Raw genomic sequence first — 22,160 nt, forward strand, 5'->3', positions numbered from 1 at the left:
TCACTGGCTGACAGTAACTTGTTGAATGTTCCTCATGGACGGTAAGGTGTTCATTCCGGGAGGAGGATAAACGGAACCGTGCACGTCTGACGGGCTGAGTGAACCAGGAACGGGCAGCGGACTGACTGAACCCGGGTCACTGTGCACTGAACCGCCGCTGCCGTCTGACTGACCCAGCTTCTTCTTAATCAGCTTCCTTTCTTTAGCACGTCGGTTTTGAAACCAGATTTTAACCTACAAAAAAAAATACGATTATTTAACAACTTTATAATTCATGTAACTTGATAAAACTTTGGTCTGAAGTTTTTGAAGATTTTGTTATTGTAGATCTACCTGTCTCTCTGAAAGACCCAGATTTACAGCCAGCTCTGATTTTCTTCTGATGGTGATGTAACGATTAAAGTGAAACTCCTTCTCCAGCTCCAATCTCTGATGATCTGTATAAACCACTCTGTATTTCTCCTTCGTTCTCGTTTTGCCTAAATAGATAAAAACAAACAAAACAAAAATATTAGCTGATAAAATAAATCTCAGTCAACAAATATTTAATAGCCTATGTCGTCTAAACAGGGGATTGAAATGAGTGATACCACAAAGGTGAAGGAAATCCATATTAAGCATTGTTTCCTTGTACAATTTTGTACAAGTAAAATACAGCCAAAATAATAATGTTTAACAAAGTAGAGTATCAGCATAAATATAGGATATTATCAGTATGTAGGCTACTTAAATTTGTAAATTGAGCATATGATCAGAAGTTCTGAAACAGCTGTAGAACAAATAGTCTCAGAAATATCATCTAAACACCATTAATTAATGTGTTCAGAGACATTACAAAATATCATTTTTATATTTTTATATTTTTATTTAATATTTTGTCAAATGTACTACAATTCTAGATTCATTAGTTAGCCCAATTAGAATCAGTAATATAGATTATAGATTAAATAACATACAGTTATGTTATAGAGATTAAAAAACACGTATATCCAGTCGCATCGTGGCAATGCACAATAAACGCTTGCAACACTGTTTTGAAGAACTAAATAAATAAGTTTAAAATACTGCTGTGGTTTTTACCATGTGCTACAGTCAACTGATCTTCGTTTTCCGTGAAATTTGTTAACGTTTTCCTGCATTACAGGCCCTAACCCTTGAAAACCAGGGACGGGAATACGCGTTACTGCATATCAAAGTAAAAGGTGTTGAAAGGAGCCGCCGCTTGAATATGACAGATAACCAGCAAAACCGAGACAATGTAGCAGTAAAAAACAGGGATCTTACATCTAGTTTACAGCTGTTGAGCTATTAGCATTACAAGCAAGCCTGGCGCCAGGTTCCAACACCTTCACCTGCCACAAATATATTTGCTTCAGTCGTATGAAGCTTTTAAGATAGTAAAAAATAGGCCTAATAATAATAATACAAAATTTAATTTACAATTGCTTTTAATTTATACTAAAACATTGACACAATTATTGTCAGTAAATTATAGATATAATAAATATAATAAATAGAAATACATAATTCTGTTAATTAAATACAAGTTTAAATTTGGTACCTTTAAAACAGCTATTGTTAAGTGATAGGTTTTTAGTTTTTAGCAAACGAGATTATTACGCACTAATATCCGTTAATAATTTGGATAAGCAAAAAAACGCACTGGCTTTATTTATTCTGGGCAAAATTTTTCAGTGTAATTTAAGTAATTGTTATGTTAAATTTATCGTTAAATTTAAAATAAGTAAAATTATTCAACTAGCCTTTTTAAACGAAAAATTGTAATATAAGACAGTAGCTATATCAAGCCTAATACATGTCCAATGATCGAAGTTATTAGAGTTCCACTAAAAGTTTCCACTTAAATCGCTTGTTCTAACACATCATAATGAAAAGTAATATTGTGACATTGTTAATTTAGTCATCCACAAATAATATCTGGCTTTAAACCCACCGGTGGAAGATGACTGGACTGTTTTGCTCATCCATTGATAAGAGTTGCGTCGTTCTTTATCCGGGGACATTTGGCCCACGGGAATGTTTTCGGGTGGAGGAGCCAGGACAGCAGATCCCGGGTTGTGCATAGAGTTATAATCGGGGGAGCAATAGGAAACTTGTCCAGGTGATGAATTACTCATAGGAGTCGCGATGGTGTTAGGAGGTGGGAGGCTGTATGCACCCCAGTCCTCTCTGGGTGCACCGTACGGAGCGGCCCATGCCCCTGCGGCCTGGCTGTGAGTGTCCATGCTGGCCACATGATGATATCCTCCAAAATCTGAGTACTGTGGCGTGGAGACGAAATTCTGTGGAGGAAGGTTGATCCCGGATCGACGCACAGGTCCTTGGTGGTGGTACATGTTTCCTTCGGCTTTATCCAAAAGATATCCCACATACATGATTCACGAAAAGTGAAGAAAAAAACAAAACAAAACCCCAAACTGTTTTTTTTCTTTTAACAAGAAGACATACTAGCAAGGCATCATTCTAGTCATTCAAATCCCTAAATGTGGTAATCCAGGGAAAAAATCCAACTAGTAGTCCTGACGTGCTTCAATCAAACATGATGTGACTCTGTTGACAAGGTGCTGGTCACTGATGTAGGTATAACAAGGCCTTCCTGACGTCAGCCAAGACTTCAAACCCTTTGGATTTGCATTCAAATGACCGGCCAATAAGACCTCCAACCCCTCCGTCTGATTTCCGCATCACCTCTGCTGGCTGAGCGTGGTGGGCAGGGACACGCATGTTACTGTGAGCAACACACCAAGTTTCGATCACAAACTTAATGACTTCAAACTAATGGCGAGCACTAGAAAAGACACACCAAGACTAAGAGTAGGTCATGTCAACTGCAGGCACGTCACACCTTTAACATAACAGCCTAATAAATTAGGCTTTATGGTCTATAAAGTGAAAGCACAATGGTGTAACCCCTAATTTAAATCAAATAAATCAACACAGTTTGTAAAGCCACAGTTGTTACTTGCAAAATATTTATTTTAACTTTTTGACTTTTGAACAAGTTTATTATTATTATTAATAAATAATTTTTAGGTACCTATATCTCATCAATCATTCCCTCAGTTGAGTAATCAATAACCCTTCCAATTTATTTTCTAATTCACTCAAAGTTGTAGCCCATACTTGCATCCCATATACCTATAAGTACAGTCAGGAATTCAGCTATATACTATATGGTCGGAATAATTTGGACACAAGATCATGAGCTTGTTGGACATCAAGAACAAACGATATAATGATAAAAGTGTATTTTTGTGATCTTTTCAGCTACAGCCACTCTTCTGAAAGGCTTCTCACAAGACTTTGAAGTAAATCTTTGGAAGTATGTGCCTATTTATTTAAAAGAGCATTTAAATGGGCACTGATGATGGTCAAGAAATCCTCAATTGACATTCCAGTGTATTTCAAAGCTGTTCAGTGGAGCTGAAGTCAGGGCAGCTTTTCTAAATGTCTTTATATACTTATGCTTTGTGCAAAGGGACACAGTCATGCTGGTTACTAAACTGTTACTGAAAAGTTGGACGCATATAACTTCTTTTCCTATATATGATTGATTTATTATTTGCTCAGCAATTGTTGTGGCTGAAATGCATTAGAAGGGATGTCCCAATACTTGACAAACAGTGTACTGTACACAATAGTGTACTACAAATAGTGTACATCAGTTGCTAATGTGTTTGACAATTTAGATCAAATAAAGTATATGATTTCCAACTTTTATGGTCTTTCCTTGCATGCAGTTCTGACAAAGCAAATTCTATGAAGACAAGTTTGACAAGTTTGCTGTGAAGAAACTTAAGTACCTTACTTATACCTCAGGTCTACTGAACAACTTTGGGATGAATTGGAATGTCAACAACAACTAACAAATGTCCACAAACACCCTCAAAAAACATGGTCAAGTGTTTACATATTTTTGCCATATGGTGTATTCAGTAACAATAATAATAATAATAATAATGATAATGACAATAATAATAACAATAATTTAATAATTGGGGACAGTTGTAGTCTAGTGGTTAAGGTACTGGACTAGTAATCCAAAGGTTGTTGGTTCAAGCCCCACTAGGCCAGGTTGCCATCGTTAGGCCCTGAGCAAGACCCTTAACCCTCAGTTGCTTAGAAAATATACTGTCACAGTACTGTAAGTCTCTTTGGATAAAAGCGTCTGCTAAATGCTGAAAATGTAAATAATAATAATGATACTCTGTCATAATAATAGTCAACTATTTATTAAATTGCAAATGGTAATGTGCAATTTGAATTACAAAGGGTAGTGTGCAAATTTTGGGCAATTTTACAATGTTTACAAAGGGTAATGTGCAATTATCCACCAGCTTGTTACTGACAGAAAGTCTATTTTTGTGTGTTATTGTTATTGTGTTATTGTAAATTATGTTAATTTTGTATATGCAAATTTTGGTATTTTGTAAATTCTAGTTTTTCTTTAAATGTATTGCTTATACCACTAGAGTATTGCACCTTAATTTCGTTATATCTGGTATAATGACAATAAAGATATTCTGATTCTGATTATTTATCAAATTAATATGTTAGGCCATAATTAATGTGTTTGAAAATGATGCAAACTTAAATTTAAATTAAAAATGCATTTTTAGTCACTGAATTACAGTGGCCAGCTCTTGTCACAATACTGAAAGGGAACCTGTGGATATGGGAACGTCCCATCTGCATAGTACCCATGTAACTTTCTCGCCTTTCGAGTGTGCGCGTTATTTGTTAAAGATCTGGGAATAAAAGAGGTGTAAAGCGTGTTGGTGTCTGTTTCTGTGTCTCAGGCCGGCCTCTCACTGGCGGCATCCTTCACACCTTCACACTCTGAACAGGTCACACTTCACAGTTAGTTCCGGCCTGCTGGGACTCCGGTGTTTACCATGCTGCACTCGTGCTCTCCACACCGACTCGAGCGTGTCGCCAACCAGCTTCAACTTTTAACAAGTGCTTCACTTATTTTAATCGCTTTCACCCTTGATGGCGGCTGCACGAACAAATTAATGAATGAACTTCACACACTGTCAGTGGATCCCATTGCACAGCTGTGTTACCACATGGGGGAACAAAATATTGCTGAGATCGTTTCAAGTAACTGTAACTCGCCAAATATAACTGGCACATTTCATACCAATCCACCACATTCACTTATTTATTTACATACTCATCCTATCAATTTTCTGCGTTTAAAAAGATAAGACAACCTCAAAAGTCGAAGAAAAGACACTGACACAACAAATAAAATCATTACATACAGTGACTAGCAGCTAAAAAGTATCATTTTTAACTTGAATGCAAATAAAAACTATATTGCTTGTTCCATGTTGAAAAAATCCATGCTTATAAAACTTGATGATAGGTTTTGTTTCTTCTTTTTATTTCAGTGGTGGTGTAAAAGTAAACTAAGCCTCATTAAAAACTGGAAATACATTTTAACAAAGGGAAAAGAGTTTATTATGAGTAAGATAAATATTGCTAAATATCATCAGAATCAGAATCAGAATACTTTATTGATCCCAGAGGGAAATTGCAGTTCTTACAGTATAGCACCCATTTATGTAGAAAGAATAAACATTCTACTAGCTTAAAACAAAGAAAAAAAAATTGCAAATAGAAGTTAAAAAGTTATTTTACACATAATTAAATAATTAAAATACTTACATTATTATTATTGCACATATGAATAACGAATATTGCACAGATGAACCATAGTGTCACATATTAAGGGAGGAATTATAGAATTTGATGGCCACAAATATTGATGGTTTATTATGTCTGTATAAGCTGTGTTACTTATTAAATGAATTTAAGAAACATCATTTGAAACAAAAATATATTTTAGAAAAAACACTCATGTGTAATCTTGCTGGTGGTGTAAATGGTTAGTGTTGTTTCAGCAGTTTTACAGCAGTGTTACAGCCCTGACATCACTTGCGTTAAACATTGTCATTGGGCTTGCGTTAAACAAGGTATTGACTTACAATACATTTTATTAGTTTGCCAGCAAATTAATAAAAGACAAATGTATAGTTTTCCATTCTCTAACTGCACAAAATTTTATTCTGAAAAAACCTAATTAATACAATAATTAGTAGTTAGCTTGTTTACATCTCACCCTGGATGAAGTTGATAAAGTAAACCTTAGTTGTGCCTTTCTCACACAAACATTTAGATCTGAAAAAAAGGATTCTCTGTGTTTTGAATATGCACAAGTTGTTCTTGGCTAAGTCACCAAAATCAAACTACACAAGATGGTTTTCTTGTACAGTATAGTCCAGTTTCAATATTGGCTGTCAGTGACTAACGTCAAAGCTGGGTAATTGTAATTTATATGATTTTACAAATATCAACCTGAAAAATATAATTAGGTATTTTTGATACAACAATGTGCCAGTTTTTAAAAGTATAACAGTGAATGTATTTTACTACTAACAAATCAGTCAAAAAAACTAAATATTTCTGATACAGAATATTGTCTTGTTTTATTTGACCTGACAATAATAACTTAATTTTAAACAGCTATGGTACTAGATAATGGCTAATCCAGATATTACCCCAAAACACTTAATGCTTACATTACATTACAATAGGATCAGCAGTGTGTGTCCTCATACACCTTTACAGTGTATTGTGTGTACTTACACCTTTACACTGCCTAATGCCTGTGTTCAGATGTGTGCCTATATACACGTACGTGATGCCTACTGTGTGTACATATGTGTGTCCACAGACACCTTTACAGTGCCTACTGTGTGTGGCACATCTTTCAGAACATTAAAACAACACAAATAAGCAAATGCAAACCAATTCAAGGGGTTATATCAATATGGTACATGTCAGTCTGTTACAGTTCTCCACTATTCCCCTTCTAAATAATTTTCTATAATCAGATGTAATTTAATTGTAATTTTTAATTGATGAGATGATTGATGATTGGAAATGCTGTTGCAGATTAGTAAAATAAATCAAGGTGGTGCTCACTTTGCTTGAAAACAAGTATAGTTCTGGAATGCCACAGTTTATGAGTGATTTATTAAAACATTACTTGGCTATGTGTATGGGGATGTATTTGGTTATTTTAAAATCTACTGAAATATCAGACTTTTTCTGAATTTGTATTAATCTATGCTACTGAACGGCCTTGGGTTATGTACCTCTGGAAAGTACGTCGAGGAGGACCCCTAGTGGTGATAAAGCAGAAAAATCAAGGTGTGGAATTGAATAAATGGCAACAGTTTACCATAATATCAGTGGTACTTTTCAACACAGTAACGCCACAGAATATTGCTCTACCACATTGGAACATTACAAAGAGTTCAAGGTATTGACTTGGCCTCAATAACTATAGAATATTTTGCTGTAAGTGCAGGAGTGAAGCCCTATTTTGAATTAGTGCCTTGTCCAGGATATACAGTATTACTGCTTTTCACCCAGTACCTCAAGAGGGCACCATCCTCTCAAAAATACCACTGTAAAAATCCTGTTGTCATGCGTGTAGGTAGTTCCTTTGATTTTTTGCACATTTTTTTGTGTTGTGGATTTAATTCTGAATGTATATAACTGCTATTTCACCCATCAACAAACAGTTATTTACCCATAATAACAAATGTTTTTTTTAAAGGTTTTTAAAAAAAAAATTTAATAATAAAAGAACTGAAATCTTTTTAAACTATCAGGACCCTTTGCTGTGGTACTCCAAACTGTGGTCAGACCTTTGTCTAAAAATATTATGGGTATTAAGTGTAGAGATTACTGAATAAAATGGCAATTGTATTCATTAAAATCAAATACACAGCACAATAAAGTGCATAAAAATCCAGAGGGTCTGAATACCTTCTGAATAATTGGTCGCTGTTGTATGACTGCAGTCTATTCTGAAGTAATTTTCCCCACAGAGGGCCCCTAAAAGTGGGACCACCCAAAGCTGCCATTAGAGTTTATTAAGTAAACTTTAGTGCCCCTGCACGCTGTTCTCCATTATCCCCTGTCTCTGTGCAGGAGCTATCGATCAGCCAGCAGAGTTCATAATTGCATCAGTTATGAAATCCCCTTCTAAGCCAACCCAACCGATGAGACAATCGTTGTCCTTGTAGGCGGCCAGCCTGAGAGCCGAGATTCGAGCCACCTGATCACCCCCACTTGAGCGCCCCACAAGAATTGTTTTTAAGCAGAACAACCAAAGAACACTATACATAAAACTTTTCAGATTCCTTGCAGTTATTTTGTTTGATAAGAATTTATGTAGCAACTAGCAGGCTCTCTTATAAATTCAGTTAAAGGACAAACTGTTGAGTATGTAATATTATATTTAACGTTTACAGTATTTAGCAGATTGTTCTATTCAAAGTTACTTAAAATCAGGAAAACAAAATTAGAAAACAATGCCAGCAATCAAAGGTTAATGTCCTTGTTTAGGGGTCCAACAGTGACAGCTTGGCGATGGTGGTAATTGAATCAGCGTCCTTCTGATCAATAGCCCAGTACTTTAGCCTCTGAGTTAACACTGCTCTTGTGTTATATCGTAACTTTAAGGTGTTTAAAAAATTGGCAGTGTGATCCCAATTTCTGATATCTTTACCTCCCTTTTTCAGAGTTACCACAGACAGAGGGGGTTAAGGTGTTGTGATGCTTACTTTAAAATGAACTGTGGCCTATCAATCACATAAAAATATTGCCCCGTAATGTGTAATCAGTAATTACAACCAGAGAAATTTAATAGCAGCATTTGTCAGAGATCTGTATGATAATATCTGCTACATTGTTCTGGCACTGTATAAGATGTGGGGCTAAATACACAGCTTCATTATTAGCCTTTATAGAGAGGGGGTGTACCACTGGATTTTGAGTTTCACAGCATAATGTTCAGTGTATATTTAGGCATTTATGTTTTTTGGCAAGGTCTCAGATCCTGTCACCCCCTTTCTGTTTTAGTGATTAATGGAGCATTCTGCTACTGAGAGTAGCCAGTTTACTTTCTGAGACTTTTTGAGAGTTGAGAGGCAACCAGAGTACTTGAAGGAAACCCTGCAGACATATGGACAATATGCTAAACTCCTGAGAGAGTATAACCTCATGCATGGACTAAACTGAGATATTTGGGTTTGTAAATACACTTTGATGGATTTTGAATGTATATGGTTGTCACTGATGTATATGGTTAACCATCAATCTACAATTAACCCCCATAATGACAAAGTCAAAATTAAGTGTTAATTACAAATCAAAACTTGAAGTATCTTCAGTATGCAGTATGCACAGATGGATTTGGGCAGTTCATCCCATTCTTCATAGTGGATCCTCTCAATCTTTGCCAGAATGGATGGTCATCATTAAGTTATATCATAGATGTACGTTGTACTTCAAGTCTGGTCTTTGTTTGTTGCCTTGAAGCAACTCCAGTGTTTTTTTGGTTGTATGTTTTAGGTCCTTATTGTGTTGAAGGTAAGGTGCTGAAATGTTAGTGAAATTTTGGCTGTATTAGTCTGTTCCTCAGTTTATACCAGTCACCCATTCCTCCTCACAATGCTTTGGTATTTCTGTGAATCTATGATCCTGCAGCAGACAAACATCCCCACATCATCACTGACCCACCTTCATACTTGAAAAACTGATTCTTTACTGCATAGAACTGTGTCCCAGAACAATACAGGCCTATTTAAACTCCTTCTGGTGGGTTTTAGTTTACCTTTCCATGCTTCTTGGTCATGAATAGCGTGGATCTGGAAATTAAGTCACTGATTGGTAATTAATCTTCATATGGTCGCCACGGACACATTAACCCCAGCCTTCATTATATCACTGTTCTGCTCCAACGGCCAGGCAGATTTTGTACTGCACCACAGGTTTATAACTTCAGTAAATACTTCTAATGGTATCTTAAGGAATGTTAAAGGCCTGGGAAATATATTTTATATTAATTGTCCCTTTGGTGCAATGAAATAATCTCCTCCCTCAGCCTTTGTGACAGCTCTTTAGTTTTCACCATGGTTGTAGCACACCTTGAACACATCACAGCTGAAGCAAATTAAAGGTAATTATTCAGTGGTTTAATCATGTTGTAATCATATTGTAAGTTTAGGTCATACAGACTAGCTGTTTTAAAATTAGCAATTGTATGAAGGTATTGAATAATTTTGACATGACAGCTTTAACAAAATATACTACTACTCTAAAGGTTTACATCATATATTATCCTAACTCTTGCTCTGCACCTTTTTAGGGTGGGGAGTTGAATATGTATGCCTAATCAAAGATCAAAGTGGCTTCCTTTGCAAAGTCAAAGGTAACCACGATCTTCTCAAGGATCTTCCTCAAGCAGCATACTGTAATAATCAGATATAATGCATTTTCTTGAACAGGGTCCCACATATGTTGCACACTTGTTAGCTTCTTTACCTTCCTTCTTACATTTACATTTTCAGCATTTAGCAGACGCTTTTATCCAAGGCGACTTACAGTTGTGACAGTATACAATCTAAGCAATTGAGGGTTAAGGGCCTTGCTCAAGGGCCCAACAGTTGCAACCTGGCAGAGGTGAGGCTTGAACCGGCAACCCTCTGATTACTAGTCCAGTACCTTAACCACTAGGCTACAGCTGCCCGGTACTTCTTACCTACTTTCTTTGTCATTACATGTCCTTTGCAGCTTTTTACCACCAATTTATCCTGGTCGATTTTTAAGTATAAAAAATTTAATTTTCAGTTGTGACAATTATTAATTTAAAAACACCCCCCCCCCCCCCCATTTTCTCCCAAATCTAGTCGTATTCAATTACCCTGATTGCGTTACGCTTCCCCTCCACTGCTGACTGAGAAGCGCCACAACTGACACTCGCCCCCTCCGACACGTGTGCAGTACAGACTGCATCTTTTCACCTGCAAGGCGAGTTCATATGCGGATCAGCTTTGTGCACGGAGAGCCACACCCTGGTGAGCGCATTAATCCTCGACTCTGCACAGGCACCATCAATTAGCCAGCAGAGGTCGTAGTTGCATCAGTTATGAGGAGCCCTGGTCTGACTTCCCACCCTGTGTGAACAACAGCCAATCGTTGTTCATGTAGCCAGATGGCAGAGCTGAGATACAAAACGATGTGTTTGAAATCCCAGCTCTGTTGTGCTAGTGTGTTTTTACTATTGCGCCACCTGAGCGGCTTAAAAACAAGATTTAATGATAAATACTCTTTGAGGCACTGGATACAGTACAGCATTTTCTGTTGTTAATAAATAATGTGGCAAAAAAATTTTTATTTTTATATTGTTCATAAATAAGAAAAAGATGAGAACATGTCACATTTAAATGGGTTTAAATTAAACAATCATTTTATTAATATATTTAATGCTGCTGAATTTACACTGACATACAACAATCATTGTCTGAATGTGAAATAAATAGACCTTTGAGACTCTGAGTCAATCTTGTATTTGAAAGAGTACTCAAAGTAAGTGATCATCTGACTGGATTTGTAGCCAGAGCATAACGACCCTTCACCTTCTCAACATCCTTCCCTTGTTTGTTTGCTAATTTATGAAGCATCTGCAATAGGATGTTAATAATCTAAAGCACATTAAAGCACTAGTGCTTTTTATACATTTTGATACTTTGTTTACTGTCAACGTGTTAAACCTTTTATGCTTTAGTCGGAATGCCAATGTCCCTGGACACACCCAGCGCTGAGATGCCCTGTGGTCTCATAGGAAGGCCAGTGTTAGAAGAGTTAAGTAAGCCTTCCTTTCCCGCTCACTAAGGTATTGTGCTGGTGACAGACAGACTGCCGACACATTGCCCTGTTCAGGAAGTGTGTCTCCATGGCCAAGTAGCTGAAGGAAGTACAGGAAATACAGCTGACATTAGAATCAAACATCCGAGAAGTTGCAAAAATTATAAGAATGCCAAGATGATTCCAGACTTCTGTGATTGTGATATTATACACAGAACATGCTGTTTTGCAAGTACAAGTGAAGGAGTGGGTGTCATACAGCAATATGGCTCCTGAATTCCAGGGAGTAGAAGTATTTGTAACAAACTCCTTTTAACTGCAACTGCAGATCTTACTTCTGCCCCTGGTTGCGTGATCAGAGTACTGAGTACTAACACCTGGTGTTCATTCCACATCTAATTAGCCTGCTATATATGCTAGTCCAGTTACATTTACATTACATTTACATTTTTGGCATTTCATCCAGAGTGACTTACAGAAGTGCTTCCTCAGTAAACATTAGATAGCAGTCTAAGAACACAAATATGCTAAAACCTTGTTATAACCGAAGCATAGATAGTGTAATTGTTTTAGGCTGATGGTCCTTATGTTTCGGCTTATTGATGTGTGTAAACACTAAAATATGTTCTTCCTCTATTTAAATGTACTTCTAAATTAAATATTTACATCACACACAAGATATGCAATGGAATACACCTTTTAATCAAAAAGCACATATATGGTGGTGGTGTGTTAGTGTGTGTTGTGCTGGTATGAGTGGATCAGACACAGCAGTGCTGCTGGAGTTTTTAAATACTGTGTCCACTCACTGTCCACTCTATTAGACTGTCCTACCTAGTTGGTCCACCTTGTAGATGTAAAGTCAGAGACGATCGCTCATCTATTGCTGCTGTTTGAGTTGATCATCTTCTAGACCTTTATCAGTGATCACAGGACGCTGCCCACAGGGGGCGCTGTTGGCTGGATATTTTTGGTTGGTGGACTATTCTCAGTCCAGCAGTGACAGTGAGGTGTTTAAAAACTCCGTCAGCATTGCGGTGTCTTACACTCATACCAGCACAACGTACACTAACACACCACAACCATGTCAGTGTCACTGCAGCACTGAGAATCATCCACCACCTAAATAATACCTGCTCTGTGGGGGTCCTGACCATTGAAGAACAGGGTGAAAGGGGGCTAAACAAAGCATGCAGAGAAACAGATGGACTACAGTCAGTAATTGTAGAACTACAAACTGCTTCTATATGGTAAGTGAAGCTGATAAAATGGACAGTGAGTGTAGAAACAAGGAGGTGGTTTTAATGTTATGGCTGATTGATGTTATGACTGTATATATATATATATATATATATATATATATATATAAAATTATTGCCTTCACATTATTTGCCACTGGACATAATATTCACTGAAACTTAGATGAAAAGCTTGAGTAATTCTGTTTGCATGTGATGTGTACACAAGAGATTTCAGCTTTTTTTCTAATAGTGTCCTTTTAAATATTAATATTTATACATTTACATTACAAGAATCTGCATGTGTGAGAATGTGAAATAAAACCTTACAATAAACTATTTTGTATAAATATATAAATCTTTATTTATGCTTGGTTAATATTACAAAAACATTTTAAATGTATAAAACAGAAATGTCAGGTCAGTGCATACATTTTACTCACTTAATGGACAACAATAATACAAATACAACTTTGTGTAATGTTTCAAAAAATGGTCTATTAAACACTAAATGTAATACTGGCAAAAAAAAGTGGATAACAATTACAAATACAGAGTAAGAGTTTTGTCCTTTAATTTAATTCTTAGCAATAATCCTGGCTTTACTGATGTAACAGTTACAACATGTCATTTATGATGACCATTTACATATTAACCAGCCTGTTAGTGTTATGTTCAGCCTGCCCTGCAAGCCTTAGTAGGGTTATAGTACAAACATGGATCAATAACATTCTTAATAAAATAAAACCAGTTAACAGGTGAAAACAAACATTTCCATAACTATTATGTCTACAGTGTGAACAGAAGTTTGGTATTAGACATTAAAATGTGACTAAGAAAATGAAGGGTTCTATAACAATATGATATGTTCCTTATTTAGGGTGAATGTTAGTCTAATAATACTACTCTATTTTAAATGGTTTATAGTGGTCATATTTCTCTCATTTATAAATATGTATTAGGAATTGTTGTAAAGTAGTGGAGTATAAATAGATATACTTAATGTAAAATATCTTTATATACAAAAAGTTAAAGTGAAAAAAACTAGTGATCATTATTAGGCCTATAATATTGGATTGGTATTGGCTCAGATTTAATGAATACATTGACACTCTATTCTAAGAACACATGCAATTATCCATATAAACATCAACTGGCCAATAATTTTACGATGCCAAACAGGCCATCTTCATATCTGTGATGTTTTTCAGAGTGGCAGAGAGTCGGACTAGATAATATCAGTGTATCAGCTTTTACATTTTTACTGTAGCAAATGTGACCAAAATGTTATTGGAACAAACTGCATATTCCTTGCCAAGGATGTAAAATGATAAATAACCATATACCACTTGCTAGCTTTGGGTAAAGTTAGGATCTGTCAGTGTTCCCATCAGTTGCTGACATGGCAAGAATGTTTTAGAATGGCAGGGAACACTCCCCCTCCCCAATCTGGTAGATTTGATGCCCCCAATGTTCAATTCATGATCCTTGATTTCTGCCCATTGTTAATCCTGAATGGCACGGTGTTGATCCAACTCATCAGAAAAAATCAGTGCAACAGTATAAAAAGTGTAAAAAAATGCCAATTTTGGGTATAAAAATACCTTCCATAAAACTGTGACATCATAATGCAAGAACCATAAAGGAAAAATATCTACAATTATTCTATTATTTGTAATAGGTTAGGTATGCCTGTTTTTGGGATTTTTTGCATTTAATTGATAAAATAGTAATATTTCTTAAAATTAAACATAATCTTAGCACATCAAAATGTAAAAATACTGATATAAAAAGTTAAAGTAAAATAAAATACATCAAATACTCTTCCATGTCAATTTTTAAATTAGTACATGAACAATATTTATATTTTATTTCTTAAATGTTAATTCTACTTTTACAAATCTACTAATAAGCATTAAGATGTAATCCGATCAAATAAATCTACAATATAGCTGTAATCTGCTTCTTGTGTTCACAGTAGATTAGAAAAATACCTGAGGTGGTTTATAGCTGTGTTTCTGCGTATCACAGTGATAATAACAGCTCATAGCCACACAACAGCAGCCCTGCACCTCGTATTACTTTACACTGGTTAAAGTTCACCCAGAAAAGTGCCAACATGGATATAAGGTAGCAGTGATAAAACATTTTATTTCTTTAAGCTGCTTTACTGGCCAATCTACTTGGCACCACTGTGCTGGCCTAGTAGAAGTGGTAAAAAGAAACAGCAAAATAAAGTAGTGAATGACAATCTTGTGTTAGACTGCTGAGTCCTGTTGGATTGTGGGTTGCTAAATATTATCAAACAGGTGGGATGGAATAGCGGACAACGTAGTTGTAGTCGGGTGGAGGGCTGTGGCACTCCAGCTCTGGATCCAAGGAGGAATCTTCCATGCTGAAATCCAGCGAAGGCACAAGTGGTGCATACTTATCATTCTCCAACTCGGACAAAACACACTCCTTACTCTTACTCTTTATCCTATAGCAAGAGAAAGGGCAAATCTGTGACAAACTACATAACAGTAGGTAAACATCCTAGACCTAGAGGTTTGCAGTTTGGATTTTGTTGAGAAACAATCTACAATGGTTTCCACCAGGTACAGTGGAACCTTGATTTAACGGACCTCTATTTAATGGATTTTGGATTTAACAGACAAAATCTGGAAAAACAAATGTCCGACTCGATTGCTTAAAATTTCCGAGAGAGTACCAAGAGCAGTAGTTCAGTAATTGTCCGCTAGCCGGCACACGTCTCTCTGTTTACATGAGTGATAGGCTTTATTTTGTCGGGAGGCTCACTTTGTTCTCGCCTTTTTCTCTGTGTTTTATGCAAAAAGTTCTAGTGCTTAGTTGTGCACCAGCACTGCTTCAGTAGCCACCAGCAGTGCTTCAGACTCAGAATAAGAGACCCTCCCCACTATACGAGTCCCCACTATATGATCTCGACATTTACACAAGGTAAATGAAATTCCTCCCTGGTAGTACAGTACACCAATTTTAAAATTTATTTACAGGTTTTACATGACATATTTACATATCTAGTTACGTTGTTCATTTTACTGTTTATGTGCATGTAATATGTGCACTTGTGGACCTTAGTGCTGTGTTTTTGTATATTTTCGCACCCCTGGACCTTTTCTCTGTTAAATCAAGGTTCCATTGTACTTCAGTTTGCTTCCAACAGCTACAGGAAAGTTATATTAGTTTTTGAAGTGGAAATCAGGCAACACAAGCTTACAAAATAGGAATGTCGTTAAACGTTAAAGCATGCATGCTATGGTTTAAGAGGATTGCTGTACAAAACGTGGCTGGTCCAGACAGAACTCTGACCTTAACCCCATCTAATTATTCAATTCCAGTTATGTGGAACATGAATTTCATAAAAGTCACTCTCTGCTGTATTTCACCACATGGCTTCATTACAGACTCATTAATATTGATTTCTAGCTTTGTTGTTATAGCTTTCTAAAGTCTCTCCAAGTTCACCAGGTCAGACACACTCAAGTGTGTCTTGCAAGTGATCTCTTGGGTGTGGGGCCAGAAAAACACTGCTAAACAATGTGCCATGTTTCTAGGGGTTTGCTCATTCTGAAGCTTTTAGGGGAACATACAACTGCATGACGCATTGCTATAGAAGCACATGTGCGCATTGAATGAGGAGTACCAGGTGGAATTCATGCGCACAATGCAGACGGGGACAAGACAGCCAGTAAAGCTTTACAAGGTCAAAGGTGGCAGTGATCGAGTGGTCTCACGGCAGGGGTCGCCTCCCTTAATGTATAGATCATTCTCTGCATGCCTGGAGTGGCTCTTTTACCACAAATGGAGAGGCCATGGCAACATGGGCAAGGCCTTGCCAACCGATTGTGGATTTCAGGCAGCTTTTGTCTGGTGGAGTGCAGTGTTAAGGGGAACACTGTAAATACGATGAAGGGAGGGACCGCAGGACAATAGCAGCTGAAAGAAGGGAGGAAAGGAGGAGTATTTCTAATAAAATCGCATTCTTATTGCCTTAATAATCACATAGGAATTTTTAGCACAGATAATAAGCCCTTAAGCCCGTAAGTCAAATTAATTTTTCTAGCATGTTTTAAATTCATTGCAACTGATGATTTGGTAAAATATGAAATCAACATTTTGCTACAAATGTTAAAAAATATTGTAAGCTATTTGGCAATAACATTTCCAATAACGCACAAACACTAAGGGTTAGCATACTAAAAACTGATTGATTTTAAGAGCAAAGGCACGCAAGGAACCACAAATTTGGCATATCAGTTATTATGAGCTGTTTTCAAAGTGCAATTTTATCTGCAACCAGAAACTGAAACACCAAAAACACCCTTGACTTTCCTTTAGTAAGTAATAAATCATTAAAACAATAATCATCAAATCTTCAGCCTACATACTACTACACTAAACACTTAAAATGGTGTAAAGCAGTGACCCCCATCCTTTTTTGCACCACGGACCGGTTTCATATAAGATAAAAGTTCCCGGACCGGCAGGGGTGGGAGGATTTAAAATAGAAGAACCATACTGCTTACAAATGAGCTTTTTTCGCTGCTTCCACTTGGGGGTGATATGAGACGATAAACACCCATGTGTCGGAAATGGAAGCAGTGTTTTCCTTGCTAATAAAGCGATCTCTAATTACTTATTCTTTCAGTGTGGCCCGATAATAAATGACCCACGGAGTTGGGAACCACTGGTGTAAAGAATCAGCTTGATTGCCTGTAATGTGTTTAATCAGATTTTTTATGGCTTTAATAAGCTTAAAGGACAAGTGTTTGTTTATTTTTACAAAATGGATCAAATAAATAATCAAAAGGGCTGATCGCTTATCATATACACTCTATATTTTAATTATTTGGACAACTGACCATGAGTTTGTTGGACATCCCATTAAAAATTTTTTATTAAACTAGACTCATCTCTATGTGATCTTGTCAGCTATAACACCAGCCACTCCTCTGACATGGCTTCTCACAAGACGTTAAAGTATGTCTGTGGGGATTTGTGCCCTTTCACTTAAAAAAAAGCATTTGTTTAGCTGGAAACCAATGTTGGTCAAGAATGCCTTAATTGATGTTCCAGTTTATTCCAAAGCTGGTTAGCGGGGCTGAGGTCAGGACTCTGTACAGGCCACTGGAGTTTCGTTAAACCAAGCTTTTCGTCATGTCTTTACAGACCTTGCTTTGTGCACAAGGGACACAGTTATGGAACAGGAAAGTGCCCTCCATAAACTGTTGCTACAAAGTAGGAAGCGTATAATTTCCTTTATAGAAATAAAATATAACAATTGGTATGGCTGAAACAGAGAAATATTGTAATTAGAAGGGGTGTCCCAATACTTTTAACCATTAAGTGTCAATTCATCAAACACTGAATCCAGCCCTAGGGTATTCTGTGATATAAGACCATGCGCATCTGCCCAAATAAGTTAATCTAAACAGCTGAATCAAATCTTTTGCTCAGCATCTATGACCAACAATAAATCATTTAAACTGGGACCATTAGAAAACCATTAGCCCAGTGCCTTTTATTACCATATATTCTTCTATGTTGTTTAAAACACAGCATATAGTAAGACAAATAGCTAAAAGGCTATGTGAATCTGACAACATCAGTTAATAGCTCTCACTGTGATGTGATTTGTGCAGCGAGCACTCCAGGCTTCTTCTATGATCTCCTAAGCACCATCTGTAGAGTAATAAATGCCACTTGCCAAGACTGAGTAATACTGACAGGAACTTGGCATTACACTCATACAACTAATGCCCTAGTGCTCCCTACTGACCCAAACTGGTCTAGTATACTTGTGTGTTTAGCCCGTACCATGCAGGCAGGGCAGACAAAGACATTAGTCACCAGGCCCTGTAGCCAACTTTAACGAGTCACACTTCCAACCCTGCTTTTGTTGTCAAGCCGTTGGGTTCGTCACCTTGAGCAATATTCCTCCGCTGTGCCATTGTTTTTGAGACTCTGTTGCCAAGCCACATCTCAAAAAAGGGAGGTAGTTACTGGAGTCAGAGTCGAGCGGGGGATGTCCAGAAATGTGTATGAAAATTTTGGCATCCACATTCCCAACCAGTGGGTGGGTTGCCAGGGACGTGGTACTTCCTGTAGTGCTTAATGCTGTAAGCTAACACGGCTTTAGCAGGATTATGAATTCTGCACTTACGCCAAAGACATGATGCTTAAGGGTCGAGCCAGGGAGTCCAAATGCTTCAGCTTTTTTAGATCGTCAGAGGTGAGGCCCATGCCACTGTCCGACTGCCCTCCCTGTAAACCAAAGTAAAACACGTGCTCAGAAATTGAAATGTGGATATGTTTATAATATAATTAAAAGCTACTAGTTCTTAAAAGGTTCAGGTGAATTGTGTGAGTTGAATGGAAGAATGTGCTCCATACCTCATGAATCTCATCTTTTTCGTTTCCCATTGTAACTTCATCAAAGGTCTTTACGCTGTCTGGACGCATCTTAATATTCCTGAGTGAATCAAAGGTTTAATAACATATTAGGACACACAAAATAAAGTTAACATAATAAAACTGTATTATGACTGGATCAAAATGTCAACACAAGGCCAATATTACACCCGCAATGTTTTTTGTACTCTGTTTCTGAGCAATGACTCTTTCTGGTATCCATAAATTTGTCTTACTTTACTTACCACAAACAGTACCATCAAAGTATGAAGATGATTTAAAGTCATTCCTAAATCTTTAATCAAAAATAGCATTACATAAAAGCATTCTCTTGACATTGCTAGTGTCAATATGATCACACAACATATCCAGAAATATATAGACACCCAGTCTTTGGATCTTTTTGAAGCTCTCATTTCAAAACCGTGGACAAAAAAAAACAGGGTAATATGAAGTTTGTTTTTGTGACTTGGGCAACTGCCATTCCAATTCATTTATAAGATGTTGTATGGCATTGAATTATACAGCCTGTGCATGTCTGGCAGGTACCTTCACACCAAACTAAGCAAACTATGGGCACTGTAATGATGGAACAGAGCAAAGTTTTACTCTAGAATAGAATTGCTGTGGCATCAGGAATTTGTTTTTCTGAAAGTAAGGAGCACAGCCCAAGCTACCAGAAAATCGGTTTTCCACTTTTTTAGTTGGCAATATCCACAGATTAGGCATAACATTATGACCACCTTACTAATATTGTGTTGGTTTCCCTTTAGCTGCCCCGTATGCAACAAACTGTGATGCACTGTGTATTCTGACACCTTTCTATCAGAACCAGCATTAACTTCTTCAGCAATTTGAGCTACAGTAGCTCGTCTGTTGGATCGGACCACACGGGCCAGCCTTTGCTCCCCACGTGCATCAATGAGCCTTGTCTGCCCATGGTTTACCACTGTTCCTTCCTTGGACCACTTTTGATAGATACTGACCACTGCAGACCAGGAACACCCCACAAAAGCTGCAGTTTTGAAGATGCTCTGACCCAGTCATCTAGCCATCACAATTTGGCCCTTGTCAGACTCGCTCAAATCCCGACATTTTTCCTGCTACTAACACATCAACTTTGAGGATCAAATGTTCACTTGCTGCCTAATATCCCACCCAATAACAGGTGCTGTGATGAAGAGATAATCAGTGTTATTCACTTTACCTGTCAGTGGTCATAATGTTATGCCTCATCGGTGTACTTTGGGGAGATCTGTCAGAGCTGGTGGTTAAAGTAATACATTACTCAAAGGAAAAGAATGCGCATCTAAAACTTCAGAGTCCATTGTAGTGCATTTGGCAGTGCACATGATCTTGTGTGTTGGAAATTCGATTCATGATGCTCCAAATAAACAGCACCGATGCTGACATTAATTGTTTTTGGCAGTTTGGAACTAAATAGTGAGTGATGCAACCAATAATAGAACAACAGAAATAGCAGAATGGATTACAATTCTAGCATCAGTTTACAAATATTAACAATAAAAGTACAATTTAATTCCTGTTTTATGTTTTAAGAATGTCGGAAGTGAGTGTTTTGAGATTGAACAGTCAGCCCTCAACCACTAAAAAGACTCTATGGCATTAAAATATACAAAACCTTAATGAAAAAATACAATAAACTTTAAGAGACCAAATACAATAAATAAAGTATAACGGTAAACACTAGACCAATTCTGTCATGGTTTCCTGATTTTTGTGGGATGTCTTTACAAATAAACAAAGACCATGATTTTAGTTATTATCTTTCCATCAGTGTTATCAGATAGCTGTTTAATTCAGCTTTAGGAATAAATGTCATTACTGCATTTCATCACCATTCTCAATAAATACTCTTAGCAGAGCTGAGAAAATACAAGAGTTGAACAAATATTATCTTAAGCGGACATAAATTCTCAGGCTGTGATTGTGGCTGGAAAGGAAATTCCTAAAGGGGGCCTTAGTGAAATAAGTGCATGCCTCTCACCAATTTAATGTTTTACCTGTCTTATCAGGAGCCAGTCAGTACTACAGCTGTGCCCAGGCATATCCTAATCAACTTGTGTAAACTGACTATTAGACAAATGGTATTCAGAAGTCTGGACACATAATAATAGCTAGAGACAAAAACCTATATATTATTAAAATGATTGATTTATTTAGATTTAGTCCTTTTTTCTTCTTATTTAATTGTTGCTGGTTCTTTCCAATTAGACAATTTAGGCTAAGCTATTTTTATTTTTAAACTGCAGCTAGTGTTACCTCCAAAATATGTTCAAGTCACTGGTCATGCTTTGACGACCCTTGAGAAGGTTGCTAACCATCTCCTTTCTTTAGTATATACACCGATCAGGCATAACATTATGACCACCTTCCTAACTGACTGGTCTTCGGCTATGCAGCCCCATACGCAACAAACTGCGATGCACTGTGTATTCTGACACTGTTCGTCTGTTGGATCGCACCACAAGGGCCAGCCATCGCTCCCCACGTGCATCAATGAGCCTTGGCCGCCCATGACCCTGTCGCCGGTTTACCACTGTTCCTTTCTTGGACCACTTTTGATAGATACTGACCACTGCAGACTGGGAACACCCCACAAGAGCTGCAGTTTTGGAGATGCTCTGACCCAGTCGTCTAGCCATCACAATTTGGTCCTTGTCAAACTCGCTCAAATCTTTACGCTTGCCCATTTTTCCTGCTTCTAACATCAACTTT

At 37.1% G+C, this 22,160-nt stretch overlaps 2 protein-coding genes across 2 annotated transcripts in view; both read right to left on the reverse strand.

Moving 5' to 3' along the window:
* On the reverse strand, nucleotides 1-2,396 carry cdx4 (caudal type homeobox 4). The gene is made up of 3 exons (XM_062999830.1): nucleotides 1,955-2,396; nucleotides 334-479; nucleotides 1-234 (listed from the first exon to the last, which is right to left on the reverse strand). The coding sequence occupies exons 1-3, from the start codon at nucleotides 2,394-2,396 to the stop codon at nucleotides 1-3; spliced, it is 822 nt and encodes a 273-aa protein (XP_062855900.1).
* Nucleotides 2,397-13,364: 10,968 nt separating this feature from the next.
* The window catches only part of kdrl (kinase insert domain receptor like), a 71,252-nt gene continuing 62,456 nt past the window's right edge, over nucleotides 13,365-22,160 (reverse strand). Inside the window, exons 28-30 of the mRNA XM_063000494.1 lie at nucleotides 19,404-19,482; nucleotides 19,174-19,274; nucleotides 13,365-15,468 (exon numbers count right to left, since the gene is read on the reverse strand). Coding sequence (XP_062856564.1) covers nucleotides 15,291-15,468; nucleotides 19,174-19,274; nucleotides 19,404-19,482 — 358 coding nt within the window. The 3' untranslated portion in view covers nucleotides 13,365-15,290. The remainder of the gene's footprint in view (nucleotides 15,469-19,173; nucleotides 19,275-19,403; nucleotides 19,483-22,160) is intronic.

Source organism: Trichomycterus rosablanca, chromosome 8 (genome assembly GCF_030014385.1).
Source record: "Trichomycterus rosablanca isolate fTriRos1 chromosome 8, fTriRos1.hap1, whole genome shotgun sequence".
NCBI classification, from domain to species: Eukaryota; Metazoa; Chordata; class Actinopteri; order Siluriformes; family Trichomycteridae; genus Trichomycterus; species Trichomycterus rosablanca.